The 16,662-nt window shown below is 39.1% G+C and overlaps 1 protein-coding gene across 1 annotated transcript in view; it reads right to left on the bottom strand.

Annotated features, from left to right (window-relative positions):
* The window catches only part of LOC132399743 (bactericidal permeability-increasing protein-like), a 71,340-nt gene extending 55,261 nt beyond the window's left edge, over positions 1–16,079 (bottom strand). The window contains exons 1-3 of the mRNA XM_059980444.1: positions 15,672–16,079; positions 9,689–9,832; positions 6,688–6,796 (exon numbers count right to left, since the gene is read on the bottom strand). Of these exons, the coding sequence (XP_059836427.1) occupies positions 6,688–6,796; positions 9,689–9,797 (218 nt within the window). The 5' untranslated portion in view covers positions 9,798–9,832; positions 15,672–16,079. The remainder of the gene's footprint in view (positions 1–6,687; positions 6,797–9,688; positions 9,833–15,671) is intronic.
* Positions 16,080–16,662: the final 583 nt, after the last annotated feature.

Here is a 16,662-nt window from a genome sequence, read left to right as displayed (position 1 = left end):
TTTGCCATCTGGCTCTTCCAGATCTTACCTATGCCAAGTCAGTACCAAACCAGAGGCACTGCCTTCCTGTTAGTATTGCCCGATACATGAGTGAAGTTTCCCTGTTATTCTGCTTTGTAGTTCTTTGGGTATGTTGGATTAGGGTCAGATTCTTGTGTTTCTAGCATTTTATCTTGGTTCTACTTGTCTTTGTGTTTGTTTATACATTTATACAATAACCTGTTTAATTACACACAGCACAGCAAATTCCTAACACTGTACCTGTAAGTCTTTGTATGGACAATAACCTCTCTCCATACTGCTAAACTTTTTAAAGGTTAAGTCCAGATTTCATCTCATTGATGTCAGCAGGACATGCAATTGCATCAAGTACAATATCACTACAAAACTAAAGTACCTGTAATTTTCATAAGACATAGGAACAGAATTAAGGCCAATCGGCCCATTGAGTTTGCTCTGAAATTCAATCATTTTTCCTCTCAACCTTATATTCCTGCCTTCTCCTCATAACTTTTGACACCTTTACCAATTAAGAAGCTATCCACTTTTAAAAATACTGAATGAGTTGGTCTTCACAGCTGTCTATGGAATGAATTCCACAGACATGCCATCCCTTGGCTAAGGAAATTCCTCCTCATTTCTCTTCCAAAGGGACATCCTTGCATTCTGAGACTGTGCTCTCTGGTCCTAGATTCGCCCATGATTGGAAACATATTCTGCACATTTGCACTTTCTAGGCTTTTCAATATTCCATAGATTTCAATGAGATTGCCTTTCAATGACATCACTTTAGCTAGCATTGGCCGAGAATAATTAACATTTACAAATCTGCAAGCTGTCACGAGCCAAGGACAGTGGAAACAGATAAATCAAATATTTTTGTTCTTGCCATGTGGTCAAAGTAATGAAGGTTGCCAATTTATGAGACTGTTTTTGTGGCCACCAATGTGCGAACTGATTTCTGCATAAGGATGGCTTAGACAGAACAGTTGTAAGTGGACACAATGAGAAGGTCCCTATTGTTGACTTATTAAACCTGAGACCATTTCCAAATTAGAAGTTATTTGTTTAATTAGAAATGGCAGGTTTGTAGAAAGAATGACCTGTAACATGAAGTAACCTGAGTCCAGTATTTGTTGACCAGACTAAACTGGTTTGAACTGGCCTTATTCAGAAAAAAAAGCAGAATACAGTGTAAGGCACATGTCTGGTGGAAGAGCGATGAAGTAGTGCTGTTTGTGGCTTTTGGGTAGATCCAATGAGAAGCTGACACAGGTCAGTCAGATGAGCTGGAGACAACAAAACTGAAAGACAACAGTTCATTGTGAAGAGAAATGGAATAAGAATGGAAGGCATTAGGAGTAGAAGACCAACCACTGCAGAAGCAGATGACCCCACATCAGGAATGTGGAGATTACATTGGAATGCCTGGCCAACATGAACTTTTCCCAGGAATCACCACTTCGATTCTTCGACTGTTCAAGAAGAGTTAGAGAAACTAGTCAAAAACGTGTGCACTGATGTTTAGTTTCAAATGACTTGCATGTTTGTTTTAAACTGAACCAATAAAGGTAATTATCAGTTAATATACATTCTTGTGGAGTCTAAGTGTTGCTGAGGGTGACTAACTGCAATGCTAGGTATGTTCCTCTTCCCTCGGTGGCTGTGTATGGGTTGTGCCTAAAATACTATGGCCACAATATGGAGGAAGAAGATAAGGTAAGAAGAAGGTAAGAATAAGGTAAGGAAGAAGAGGAGGTAAGTGAATTGGCTGATTCTTCCATCTTATAGGTTAGTTCTTAAAACTGCAGTGGGTGTATATCTGTGAAAACTAAGTTGGATCTGCATTAATAACATTGCCCACTAGAAGAGTAAGAGCATTTGAGTGGATTCCTTCCTTCCTTCTTTGCAACCTTAACTCCAGGTGGAGCCATCCGGGTGCCATCATGACAAACTTTGCACCCGTCTGTTCTATCTGTCACGGTTGTGTACCAGAGCCTGGGTCACCGCAAATGTTTTCCCTGTCCATTATTTAATGTTGTCCATCCATCTTTTCTTCTGTATGCCCCTCCTTCTTTTCCCCTCCACAGCTCCTTGTAGAACAGTCTTTGCAAGGCCACTGGATCTTGTTACATGGCCGTACCATCTCAGCTTTCTTTTCTTCATCGTTGTGAGAAGGTCTTCATGGGGGCCAATGCGGTGCTGGAGGGTCTTGCAGATCTGCTCGTTTGTGATGTGGTCCAAGTATGAGACGCCCAAGACGTTGCGACAGCATCTCATTTCCAATGTCTGTATCTCCTTTGTAGTTCTGCTGTGAGGGTCCAAGTCTCACATGCGTACAGGAAGAATGAGAACACCAATGCACGCAGGAGTCTGATCTTGTACTTTGTGGTGATGTTGCTGTCCCTCTATATTGTCTTGAGTTTGGATAATGCAGTCATTGTCTGTGTGGTTCTTGCCAGGACTTCTGGTCTTAATCCTTCATCACTGATGATTGCCCCCAGGTATTTGAACTGCTGAACTGTCTCAAGTTTCTGACCACGGACTGAGATATCTGTTGTGCTGACATGGCATTTACCATGAACCTGGTTTTCTCAGCACTTATTTCTATTCCAAACTGTGTGGAGGTTCTGTCAAGATGGCTGACCAGGTTGGCCAGTTCGTCCTCTTTTCCTGCAAGTCCATCAATGCTGTCAGCAGATCTTAGGTTTGTGATGATCCTCCCTCCGATGCTGACTGTGCCCACATGATCTTCAAGGGCTACACTCATAATCCATTCCAGGAAGATGTTGAAGAGAGTGGGGGAGAGGAGGCAGCCCTGATGGACTCCTACAAAGTATGGACCCATTCCCTGATGGTGCCTTGAGTGAGTACTGCACCGGTTGCCTTGGCGTGAAGCTGATGGATTGTATGATTCAGCTTCTGCCCCATGTTGAATTTCTTCATATTGACCCACAAGGCATTATGCCAGACTCCATCAAACACCTTCTTGAAGTCTATGAAGACATGGTGGAACTCTCTCTGGTGCTGAAGGTGTTTCTCACAGAGGGTGCGGAGGTTAAAAATCTGCTCAGTGGTGCTTCTGCCTGTACAGAAGCCTGCTTGTTCCTCGGCAATGACGTCTGCTGCCTGAGGTCTCAGTCTGTTCAACACAACTCTGAGCATTACCTTGCTTACATGCCTGATCAAACTGATGGTACGGTAATTCTGGCAAGGTTGCAGATTGCCTTTCTTGGGAAGCACAATGATCAGCAACTGAGTCCAAGGTGTCGGCCATTCACCTGTCTGCCAGATCTTATTGCAATGGTGGTAAGCATGTCTATCATGGCCTCTCCTCCATGCTTCAGCAGTTCAGCGGGGATGTTGTCAACTCCCGCTGACTTCCCGCACTTCAGTGATCACATTGCCACTTCAACTTCTTCACGCATGATTGGATAGTCATCCTCACTGGAAGATTCCTGTACATTCAACACACCTGGAGCCTCTTTGTTCTGCTAGCTGTACAGTTCTGAACAGTACTCTGTCCACCTTTCCATTATTTCCTTTTCTTCTGTGAGACTGTTGCTATTTTTGTCTTGGATAGTGTTCACTTTGGCTTGTTTTCCTTTGGTATGATCTTTCACCAGTTGGAATGCCTTCTTTGTGTTGTTGTTGGATAGGCTGTCTTCAATGTCCGCACATTGTTCAGACATTGAATGGTTTGACTGGAGATATAAATATGCTATTGAACTGACATCTAATTTGAGCCTACTTCCTTTATGAATAAAAGTACATTCTATGCTGTACACAGTATGCAAAGTAATACATGAAGTCTACAGAAGATGGCAGTGTGGAACATCATTTAGAATCATAATCTGCTCAGGCAGGCAGAGAGTTTTCTACTGCAGCACAAACTGGGCCATTTGTCCCATCTTATCTATGCTAAAGGAATCTTCTGCCTAATCTCATCTACTCGCATCTGTACCATATCCCTCCAAACCTCTCCCATCCATGTACCTATTCAAACTTCCATTACTTCTGCTGGCAGCTTGTTCTATGCTCACACAACCTTGCGGGTGAAGAATTTTCCCCTCAGATCTCTTTTAGATATTTCACCTTTCACCTTCAACCCATGACCTCTAATTCTAGCCTTGCTCAACATGAGAAGAAAAAGCCTGCATGTATTCACCTTATCTAGACCCTCATAATTTTATATAGCTCCATAAGATCTCCCCTCATTCTCCTATGCACCAGGAATAAAGTCCTAATGTATTCAACCTTTCCCTATAACTCAAGTCCTCAAGACCTGGCACCATCCTTGTCAATTTTCTCAAGACTATTGATATCCTTCCCTTAGGTCAGTGACTAGAACAGCATCCAATACTCTTACTTCAGGCTTACCATGTCTTGTTGTTTGATTGTTGGCATTGAGAAGGGGACTTGCTTCACTCCAGTTGTGAACGTGGTTGTAACGGCAAGCTCTTCCACAGACAGGCCTAATGGTGCTTGGCTGCTTGGATGAGTGGGTGGTTAGTTAGTGATTCCTTATGTTGCTGGTGCAGGGGTACTGTGAGCTCATGATCAATGGCCTTGAGATTCACAGTTCCAACCTGAAATCTGGTTTTCCACTTTGAGTGGCCATGGGTCAAGGATTCCCAGGAGTCAGTGTGAATATTATATTTCCCTATGGGGGCTGTTCAAATATTCCATTAAGCTGGTTCATCTATTGACCTCTTCCCATTGCAGAGCTAAGGATACACTGTTTGGTTTGGAAATTTAGCATTGGATATGCAAACAACATGGCCTGGCCAAAGAAGGTGACTGTGTGTAGTGGGGTCTCTATGATGGGGAGGTTGGTATACGAGTATGTAGTGATCCTGATGAAGGGTCTTAGTCCAAAACGTCAACTCTTTATTCCTTTCCATAGATGTGGCCTGACTTGCTGAGTTCCTCCAGAAATTTGTGTGTTACTCTGATATAGGTTTATCTATTCCACCAGTGAATTTGGAGGATTGTATGGAGGCAGTGTTGGTTGTCTTGTTATAATACCTTGAGGGGACTGCTGTAGGCTATCCAGCTCTCAATAATGTGTAAGAGGGTAGTGACGTTTGGTAGATCTTGAGTCTTGTGCCAGGTTTGAGGAACTGATCTTCAGATACCTCAATTGATTGGAAACTGTGACTCTGCATTGAAGATGACAATGAATGTTATCATCAGTGCTGGTTTTCACTGATGGGGGTGGGGAGTGTATTAGGATTGGGGAAATGGCCCACATTTTCCAAGATTTTGTGAACCCTGTAATATTGGAGAGCAGTTTATTACATGCAGTACAAGTCAATATTAGTCTATAAGACTACGAGAGCAGAATTAGGCCATTTGGCCCATCAAGTCTTCTCTGCCATTCAATCATGGCTGATTTATTTCTCCTCTCAATTCAATTCCAATGCCTTATCCCATAACCTACTAATCAAGCAGCTATCAGACTCTGCTTTAAATATATCCAATAACTTGGCCTCCAACAGCTGTCTGTGGCAATGAATTCCACAGATTCACCACCCTGTGGCTAAAGAAATTCCTCCTTATCTCTGTCTAAAGGGATGTCTTTCTATTTTGAGGCTGTGCCCTCTGGTCCTGGATTCTCCTCCTATTAGAAACATGTTTTCTACATCCAATCTATCTAGGCCTTTCAGTACTCAGTACATGTCCATGAAATCCACCCCCCTTCATTCTTCTAAACACCAGTGAGTTCAGGCCCAGAGCCATCAAACACTCCTCATACATAAGCCCTTGCATTCCCGGGATCATTCTCTTAAGCCTTGTCGATATTGAGGATAAGGCCTGTTCTTTCATTGACTTAATCAACTGAGAAAGGTGTTGGGGCAATGATGCAGCTCTGTTTCGCAAGTATCATCACATAAAAGAAAACCCTGAAAGCACATACCATTAGGCTCAAGGACAAATTCTATCCCCCTGTACAAGACTATTGAATGGTTCCCTAGCACAATAAGATGGACTCTGACCTTCACGATATACCTTGTCATGGTCACTGCATCTCATCATCAGTCTGCCCTGCACTTTCTCCGCAACGGTAACACTTTATCCTACATTCTGTTATTGCTTTCCCTTGTATTACCTCAAACTGCTGTCGTAATGAAATGATGGCATGGACAGCATGCAAAACGAAGCTTTTCACTGTACCTCTTTACATGTGACAATCTGAAGTTACCAATTTAACGAGAAGTTGGAAAGTCGAAGAATAAAAATAATTGCCCGATAAGCACAACATGATTACCTTGTGAGATACAGTACCAAGACAAGGATGAACGCAAATATAGAACGAAAATGATATGGAACATTTTCCAGAAAGACACTTTTCCTTGTTTTAATGTCGTTTCTGAACTGTGACTAAAAGGTGCTGCAGAGGTAAACTGAACTCAGTGTTACACACACAAAATGAGGACGAAGGGTCTCAGCCCGAAATGTCGACTGTGTTTTTCCCTGTAGATGCTGCCTGGCCTGCTGTGTTCCACCAGCATTTTGTGTGTGTTGCTTGCATTTCCAGCATCTGCAGATTTCCTCGTGTTTGCCTTTTGAACTCAGTGTTACATCACTTCTTGCAGTGCTGTATAGTTATTAACATGTAGCCCAACAAGCCTACAACAACAAGCACTATAAATCAGTTAAGAACTTACTACTTGCCAAACGTACCCATCAATACGGTATTTCAGCCAGCCAAGCACAGGTTCTTTCCCACTTATTTCTGGTAGATCGAACTCTTCAATCTTCTCCTCAGCAATCTTGACGGCAAGTTGCCTGCCTAACCATGTCGACACAGGAACACAATACATAACGTGTTAAACTCATGCAAGAACTTATCAAGCTAACAACCTTTTCAGGTGGCAGTGGATAAGAATAAAATCTCTGATCTGACATCAAAGGGCTGCCTGGTCAATTGTAAGGCATTGGTGATACCACACTTGGGGTATTGTGGTCAGTTTTGCGCCCCTTATCAAACAAGGGATGGGCTGGCATTGGAGAGGGTCCAGAGAAGGTTCACGAGAGTAATTCCAGAGATGAAAGGGTTGACACATGAGAAGCATTTAATGCCTTTAGGCCTGTACTCACTGGAGTTTGGGAGAATGAGGAGGGGATCTAATTGAAACCTATCAAATATTGAAAGGCCTAAATAGAGTGGACACTGAGAGGAGCTTCCAATAGTGGGGAAGGGGGGCAGTCCAGGACCAGAGTGCACAGCCTCAGAGTAGAAGGACGTCCCTTTAGAACAAAGATGAGGAAGGATTTCTTTAGCCAGAGGGTGGTGAATCTGTGGAATTTATTGCTACATTCAGCTGTGGAGGCCAAGTCATTGGGTACATTTAAAGCAGAGTTTGATAGTTTCTCGATTAGTAGGGTCATGAAAGGTTACGAGTAGAAGGCAGGAAGTTGAGGTTAGTGGCATGATAAATCAGCAGTGATGGAACATATGCAATGGGCCGAATGGCCAGATTCTGCTCCAGGCCTTGTACTCTCATGAACAAATGTAATAAAAATTACCAGTCATTCTGCTGTTTAGAAGGCAGCTTTGCTGGTTAACATACATTCAAAAGACATTAGAAATATATACATAATACTAGAAATAGCAAAAGCTTTCAGACAGCCTGTTCAAGAGGTAACATTGGGTGAAATTTCTATAACCCTGAAGCTTCAATCCTAACATTTACCTAATATCCAATCACTTATTTAGCTGATGACCTTTACAGCATGAAGATTGGAGAACAAGAGTAAAACCACCAACAGCAAACGAGACAATCTGCAGATGCTGGAAATCAAAGTAATACTCATAAGGAGCTGGCGGAACTCAGCGGGCCAGGCAACATTTATGGAAAAGAGTAAACAATCAACGTTTCGGGTCGAGACCCTTCATCAGGACACTACTGAGCCCTAATGAAGGGTCTCAGCCCGAAGCATCAACTCAAAACCCAGCAAGGCTTGTCCAGCGCACTTTTCCTTTTGTAAACCTAAGTTGGCATTATCTAATCCCAGTGATGTTTTCTAATTCAGAGACACACGAGGAACTGCAGATGCGGGAAGTCTTGATTGAGCAACACACACAAAAAGCTGGAGGAACTCAGCCCGTCTGGCAGCATTTATGAAAGAACATGCACAGACAATGTTTCAGGATGAGACACCTCATCAGGACCGGAAAGGACAAGGGCAGAAACTAGAATAAAAGGGTGTGGGAGGAGGGGGGGAATATGAGCTAGTTGGTGATATGTGAATCCTGATGGGGGATGGGCGGAAGAAATTTCCTTTTATAGCATCATTTGCAGTGGACTCTCTTCATCAGGATGAAGTGGATTCTCTTTACTAATGTAAGATAACTGATCTGTAGTTCCATTTTTTATTGTTTCCACAACCACCGCTGAGTATACAGAGTACTCAGGTACAAAGGATCTGCCAACCTTAGTCCCATTAACTTCTTCACCACTATTTTGCGAATTCTAATACTGTTTTAATAATACTACTTTCCTTTGATTTCTCTGTTTCATTCTACTCTTAGATCCCTGGCATTCCTTATGTTCGATCACAAATAAAAGAAAATTTGCAGATGCTGAAAATCCAAACAACACACACAAAATGCTGGAGGAACTCAGCAGGCCAGGGAGCATCTATGGAAAAGAGTAGTCAACTCTTTGGGCCGAAACCCTGCAGCAGGACTGGAGAACATAAGATGCAGAGTCAGAGTTAGAAGCTGGGGGGAAGGAGGGAGAAGTATAGATTGGGAGACCGCTTCACTCAACACCTCCACTGTGCCCGCCTAGAAAAGCGGGATTGCCCAATGGCCACCCACCTTAATTCCACTTGCCATTCCCATTCCGACATGTCCATCCAGGGCCTCCTCTACTTTTGCAAGGAGGCCACACTCAAGATGGAGGAGCAACACTTTATATTCTGTCTGGTTAGCCCCCAATCTGATGGCATGAACATCGATTTCTTGAATTTTTGGTAATGACTCTTAGGTGCCAAGCCCACAGTCCATGTCCTTTACCTCATAAAACTGTCTCGCTTAACCCATATGTTAAATATTTACTATATATTTGCAGGATCATACCTGCCCCTTATAACATCCCAATAACGTCTGTAACTCATTAAACCTCTTCATTATGCAAATTTTTTTGTCTAACTTCCTGCACTTAGCATCTTAAAATAGAAACATCAAATAGAGCAGCCTTTCTACAGAATGAAGCAGCAGCTTGTGGTTTCACCCGAGCGCCATCTGATACCTCAGCGTGACCTTCCCGTGGTTGTTACTGACCCACTTTTTTCCCACTCATTTCAGTTTACTATTATATTTTTTATTTAACTCTGGATTTCTAATCTAACTTTCAATTGTCTTGCAACAGACTTAAAAAGCTAGACAAGCTCAGCATGTCAGACAGCATCTGCTGAGGGGAATGGCTGACACACTTCAGGTCCTGGTGAAGGGTTTCAGCCCGAAATGTTGATTGTTCATTTCCCATCATAGATGCTACCTGACCTGCAGAGTGCTGCTTCAGATTTCAAGCATCTATAAAACCTCTTGGGGAACATTACATCACACTCAGTTAAGTTTTAAATAAAGGCAATGACAAATTCTAGAATGACTCAAGGTACAAGATACCAGAAAATGTTGAGGCTTTTTAAATAAATTTATTTAAACTATACTTACCATATTCTAAACCTTTCTGCATAATTTTGCTTTGTATTCCTGGATTGAGGTTATTCTTTCCAAGTGCAGTTCCAATCAGAATGAATGTAACACAGGCTGACAGATACATTTTTGTTGCATTAAGTTGTGTTCAGATCAACATAGCTGTATTGTATGAAAGAAAAGAAGTTTCCTCTTACTACATTCATTCCTTAAGGTTTTCACAGATCACATATAATCTGGCCACTTCATTAGGTACAACTATACACCTGCTCATTAATGCAAATATCTAATCGGCCAATCATGTGATAGCAACCCCATGCATAAAAGCATGCGAACATGGTCAAGAGATTCAGTTATTGTTCAGACCAAACATCAGACTGGGGAAGAAATGCAACCTAAGTGATGTTGACCATGGAATGATTGTTGGTGCCAGACAGGGTGGTCTGACTATCTCAGAAATTGCTGATCTCCTGGGATTTTCACACACAACCGTCTCTAGACTAGAGTTTACAAAGAATGGTGCAAAACACAAACACCATTCAGTGAGCAGCAGTTCTGTGGATGAAAACGCCTTCTTAATGAGAGATCAGAGGACGATGGCCAGACTGGTTCAAGCTGGCAGGAGGGTGATGAACTCAAACAACCATGTGTTACAACAATGGTGTGAAGAAGAGCATCTCTGGGTGTACAACGCATTGAAGCTGCAGTGGATGGGCTAGATCAGCAGAAGTTCACGAGCACAGGATGAACCTAATAAAGAGGCCACTGATTGCTTTGTGACAATTATAAAATGTTCATATATGCTGCTTCCTGCTATTTTAATAATTTTATGATTTTATTATATGATTCAGTCAAGAGTGAACCTTGGAGTAAATCATACTTAGGCTATGTCTACACTGGATCGGATAATTTTGAAAACGCCGGTTTCACATAAAAAATGACAGGCGTCCACACTAAGCATTTTTAAAAATGCCTCTGTCCACATTAAACCAGATAAGAGATACGAGCAGAATCGTAACATGTTGATGTGGCAACTGATCTACTACCTCTATTAATATTCGAGTCTGGCCTTTGTTTATATAGGAACTGGGATAGTTTGTTTTACTGCTGTTATTAGAGATGAATTCTTTGTGTGTGTGTGTGTGTGTGTGTATATATTTATATATATATATAGTCTCTCATAAGACTGTCTTTTCACTTTTTCCTCTTAATGCACACTTAGACACGCTGTTAAACGTAAGGCCTTATTCTTGTTCTTAAAGCAGCATAAACGTGGACTTCTTTTTAATCCAAGAGTCACACTCTGTGACTGAAGACATTAAACTGTGGAAATCCCAGTGGGGGAATGATGTTTGGTCTTCACATGGTTCTGAACATTCTGCAGGTGTTCTTATTCTGATGTTTAACTTTAAAGGAGATGTTTTGCATTCTGAGGCGGATACGAAGGGACATTTTTTGGTTCTTATTCAATATTATGGTAAAATGTTTCTTTTCGCTATTATTTATGGTTATAATATTAGAAATGATAATAATAGATTACTTGAGATTTTGGAAAAACGTTTTGATTATTGGCTCTTTAAATTTCCTGATGTATTTACTGTTATGGGAGGAGACTTTAATATGGTATTAGATGAAAATATTGATCGATGGCCATTAAGACAACACTCTACTTATAATAACTTTACTAGCTTTATTCAGAAGCTTAATATCATAGGTACTTGAAGAGAGCACTTCCTGGAGTTAGAAATTATACTTGGACTAATAAATCTATTACATGCATGTCTAGACTGGATTACTGGCACCTTAAGAAATAACAATGTCCTTTTTAATTTTTTTCCCCTCACCTTTAACAGATCATAAAGCTATCCAGATACAAATTGCATTATCTTCAGCTGAATCCAATTTTAAATCTTATTGGAAATTAATGAATTCCATTTTGGGGCATGAGGTTGTCTCTTTGCACATTAAAAAGCTGGCAACCTACTTTTTACATAAAGTGATGGTAGAGATTAATTTCTCTACAAATTGGGAATTTTTAAAATTTGAATCTGTAGAATTCTTTAGGAAATGAAGTAGTGATTTAGTAAAGAAAAGATAATTGGAAGAACAATCATTGATCTCAAAGATTGCAAATTTATGTGAATTGTTTTCAGATAAGGAAAGATAAAGAGGAGCTGGATGTGTTAAAGGATAAGTTAAACCATCTTTATCTTATAAAGGCAGAAGATGCATATGTGAGATCTGGAAAACAAAGGTTGGAAGAGGGTGAACAGAGTACAGTTTATTTCTTTCATTTAGAAAAGCAGCTTGCCCAATTCAATTCCATTTATCAGCTTAATATTAATGGTGTGATTACAGAGGACTCTTAAAAAATAGCAAAATATTGTTCTGCATTTTATAGTAAACTGTATAGCTCAAAATATTGTGAAGCATCTACACTACAGTTCATGAATGATATTAATATTCTTAGGAACCTGTCCAATGATCAGAAAGACCTGTGTGATGCTCTTATTACCTTGGGAGATTTTAAGGCTGCCATTTCAAATTAAAAAAAATAATAGGTCGCTGGGTGTGGACTGCAGAATTTTATAAGATGTTTTCTGACACCCTAGCTCCCTTTTTACTAAAATTCTTTTTAGAATGCATTGATAAAGAACTTATTCCCACTTCTTTAACATGGGGCCTTATTACTTGAATTCCTAAACCAAGAAAAGATAAATTATTTATCGATAATTGGTGTCCTATTTGCCTTCTCAATAGTGATTATAAAATCTTTGCTAACAGAATGAAAGTAGTTTTACCATTTATTATTGATGAAACACAGTCAGGTTTCATGAAGGGTCGTCATATCTCTAATAATGTTAGATTAGTTTTAGATCTTATTGATAACTCTCATCTTGTTCAAAATGTTCGTTTTATACTGTTTTTAGATTTCTACAAAGCTGTTGATACTATAGAGCATCAGTTTATCTTCTCTGCTCTTGGTAAATTTGGATTTGGTCCATTATTTTGTAAGGCTGTTAAGACTTTGTACACAAACGCTAATAGTTCTATGAAGCTGAAGTTGGGGAATTCACCGAGGTTTGATGTGAATAGAGGGGTGAGACAAGGTTGTCCTATCTCACCTTATTTATCTCTTTTATGTGCTCGGCTGCTCACCTATTCCATCGTCTAGTCCTCTAAAAGGCATTTCCTGTGCAAATTCCAATTTTCTGATTAGTCAGGTTGCAGATGATACGACTCTTCTTAAATAATGTTTCAGAAATCTCATTGGCTTTAAACTGTATTTTGGTTTTTCCAAAGTTTCTGGCCTCTGTTGCAATATTCACAAATGTGAATTGTTTCCTCTTAAAGGTTGCACTCAAACTATAATTAATAATATTCCAGTAAAAGACAAAGTTACATATTTAGTTACATATTGTTAAAACAAATACTTAAGGTGTGTGGATAATTTTCAACCTTTTATAGACAAAACCAAAAAAAGATTAAACCAGTGGCTTCAAAGGGACTTATCTTTGAAAGGTTGGGTTTTGCTTTGTAAAGCAGAAGGTCTTTCCAGGATTATATATATAACTCTCCCCTTATACGTCAATAAAAAAATCTGTAAATTGATAGACACCATGTTGTTTAACTTTTTATGGAAAAACAAAGTTCATTATAAAAAAAATCTGCTGTCATGATTAGTTATGACAAGGGGGGGGGACTAAATTTTCTTGATTTTGACAGTCTTAATAATACTTTTAAAATTAATTGGATTAAACAATTTTTACGTAATCCTACTTCTATATGGAACTGTATTCCTTCTTTTGTATTTTTCCAGGTTGGTGGACTGAAATTTTTTCTTTTATGTAATTACAAAATAGACAAAGTTCCTCTCCGTTTATCTCAGTTTCATAAACAGATGCTGTTGTCTTGGTCTTTGATTTACAAACACAATTTTTCTCCTCATAGTTACTTTAATTGGAATAACCACAACATAACTTATGAGAATGAATCTTTGTTTTATAAAGTTTGGTCTGATAATAATATTTTGTTAAACAGTTATTTAATTCAAGTGGTACTTTATTGAGTTATACTGAGTTTTTAATCCACCTTTGGATATCTGCAAGATATCCACAATATCATGTGACTCCAAAGGATTTGCTGTTGTTATGGATGCAATTCCCTCTGGTGTAATTCTGTTTAGAAATGCATCATATTCGGTAGTTGAATTACCCAACTTGGATCCATCCAGTACAGCTGTAAGAAAGATTTGTTTTCCTCCATCTTTTAAAAAAGATAATAGAGGTATTAGAAGTTTGTTTCAAAAATACATTACTTCTATTCCTACGGCTGTTAATTTTTGGAATGGTCCCTTGAGGAATCTAAGGTGGAGGAGTATTTGGGGCTTATTTAATAAATTTTTATTGAGGAATAAAATTAAAGAAATTTCATTTAAAATTACACATAGATGTTATCCAACCAATGTTTATTTGACAAGGTTTAATTCTGATATTGAAACTAACTGTTCTTTTTGTGGTTTATATCCAGAGGATTTATTTCATCTGTTTTGGGATTGCAAATATGTTAAAACATTTTGGGTTGATGTTTGTCAATTTATAGATCAATGTATTAATGTGGATTTTACTTTTTGATTTGAAAATGTCCTATTTGGGTTTACTAATAATACCAAACCTCATAGGGATAATTTCTTTATCATAAATCCTTTGTTGATTGACACCAAATTTTATATCCATAAATGCAAATACAGCAATAAGAAACCTTCATTTATATTTTTTATGTCAGACTTCAAACTATAAGTTAATACTCTGAAAACTTCCCATAACCAGAAAGCTGTAAACACTGTACAAATCTGTCAATGTTTCGGGTTATCTCTGTAAATGTTTCTGTTTTGTGACTCCTTTTAGATGTAGTTCCTTCTGTCCAACAGTATTTAGAGTGGATTTTCTTGTTTATTTGTATATTTAAAGTTTATAGTTATATATTTGTTGCTGCTTATGTGTGATAACCTGGGTTTGTTAGCATATGTTTAGTGTTTCTGTTTTTGTTTGTGTTGTTCAATAAAAATAATAAAAAAATACTTTTCTAATACTGCATTAAAAAAAATATTAAAATGGATTTTTGTGTGAATCTCCTCCTACTGGGCATACGCGGGACACACAGGAAACAAGTGATGAGGAAACGGTATACTTGGTGCGCGTTTGTCCAGTTACAGACTAGAGAAACTTAAAATGAAATCGCCAAACTAAAGGTTTGGTGCGCGTTTGTCCAGAAACATTTCCTACAGCCAGTCTCTTTACCAATGAAAGGGACGACAACTACAACTAAATGCAATAAGGCTTGTTACTGGGCAAAAGTGAAATTTGCTGTTACCTCATTTATTTGCCTTTACTTTTACCGTGTCTTTGTGTATTATTTTGCTGTATTTGACATGTGCAATGAAACGAGTTACAGAGAAAAGTGACAATTGCATCTGTTGAACGTTTGCACAAGCAATACATTAATAAAGCATCTTGTTAAGTGTATAAAACATGTCTTCATCAGTGTTATCTTGTATTTCCATAAAATGTTACATAAGGCTGTTACACATCTATTGTCAGACATTGTTGTGGTGTTGGAGGCTGCGTTCAAGAAAATGAAATGTCCCGCTGCAGCCACCATTTGTTTGGGCATGTCATGACAGTGGTTTTTAAAATAGCCGGTTACCCCATACACACTACACCGGATATTAGATGTTTTCAGATTTATTCATTCTGGGGAGCATTTCTTAGTTTTTGGGGGAGGAAAGCATCATTTCAACATGGACGGAGGCTCAAAACAAAGAGAAGAAGCTTTGGTTACAGATTTATCTGGTCTAGTGTGGACGTAGCCTTAAAGCCGGTTTCTTACCCTTTGAAAGTTAACCTAGATCTCTACTTGTACAAAGGCCATCATATTTCTAATGATTACTCTAATAAAATACATATCTAAAATAAACATATCACAGATAAGAATCTCTTACCTTTTCTCTCTGGAGACAGTATTGCTGGGTTCAATTGTATCCACTTAGCTTTGAAAGCAAAACTTCTTCAAAGTAATTCTATTTCATTTCAACAGAAACAGGAAGCAGAGTCAGAAGAAACTTAGATCAGATGCAGCTTTGTTAACCACATTGCCTTAACCCATTCATCGCTAAGGAGTAAATGAATAATGACGTCTTCGGGGACTACTGAACAAACATGAATCTGCTACATTAGTTTTTACAATCAATCCTAATCCCAATACATTGCTGAACTAATTATCAAGCACCATTTTTATGCTACAAGACAGTTGTGAGCTTTGCATGCAACACTATTCTTTTAATCTAATAAATAAATGAAAAGCTGTTTGACAAGTTTTTGGGAACAGCATGTAGCTATGTATGCCTCACTTCTCAAGTTTCAACGAAATGATTTACTACAGCTAAACGCACAGTTACATGGGATATGAAGCAATTAATATAGCAGCTCTGGACTTTAGAACGACACAATGAACCTGGCTGGAACATTATCAAACAGCATTCAGTGCTGAATAATAAAGAGATGTTAGAGCTGATAAGCTTGGTAAAAGGGACAGGATTTATCTCTGGTAGCAAGGCAGAGAGACTTAGAACCTTGGTAACAGAAGGCACAGCTACCTATGCAGCAGTAATTAATTTTGGGGATGATCAAGATGAAAGAAGACTCAGAAGGCTGTAAAGAGTAGGGGAGGTTATGCAAAGTACACCATATACTACTTTGGGATTCACAGTAGAACAAAGAAATACTTTATTGTCACCAAACAATTGATACTAGAGCGTACAATCATCACAGAGATATTCAATTCTGCACTTCGTGGTCCCTGGAGTACAAATCGAAGTAAATATAATAAAAATTTAAATTATAAATCACAGTTAGAAAATAGAAAAGGGAAAGTAAGGTAGTGCAAGTCAGGTCGGATATTTGGAAGGTACGGCCCTGATCCGGGTCAGGATC

The sequence above is a fragment of the Hypanus sabinus genome, chromosome 9 (assembly GCF_030144855.1).
Source record: "Hypanus sabinus isolate sHypSab1 chromosome 9, sHypSab1.hap1, whole genome shotgun sequence".
Lineage (NCBI taxonomy): Eukaryota > Metazoa > Chordata > Chondrichthyes > Myliobatiformes > Dasyatidae > Hypanus > Hypanus sabinus.
This window is presented reverse-complemented; position numbering and strand designations above follow the sequence as displayed.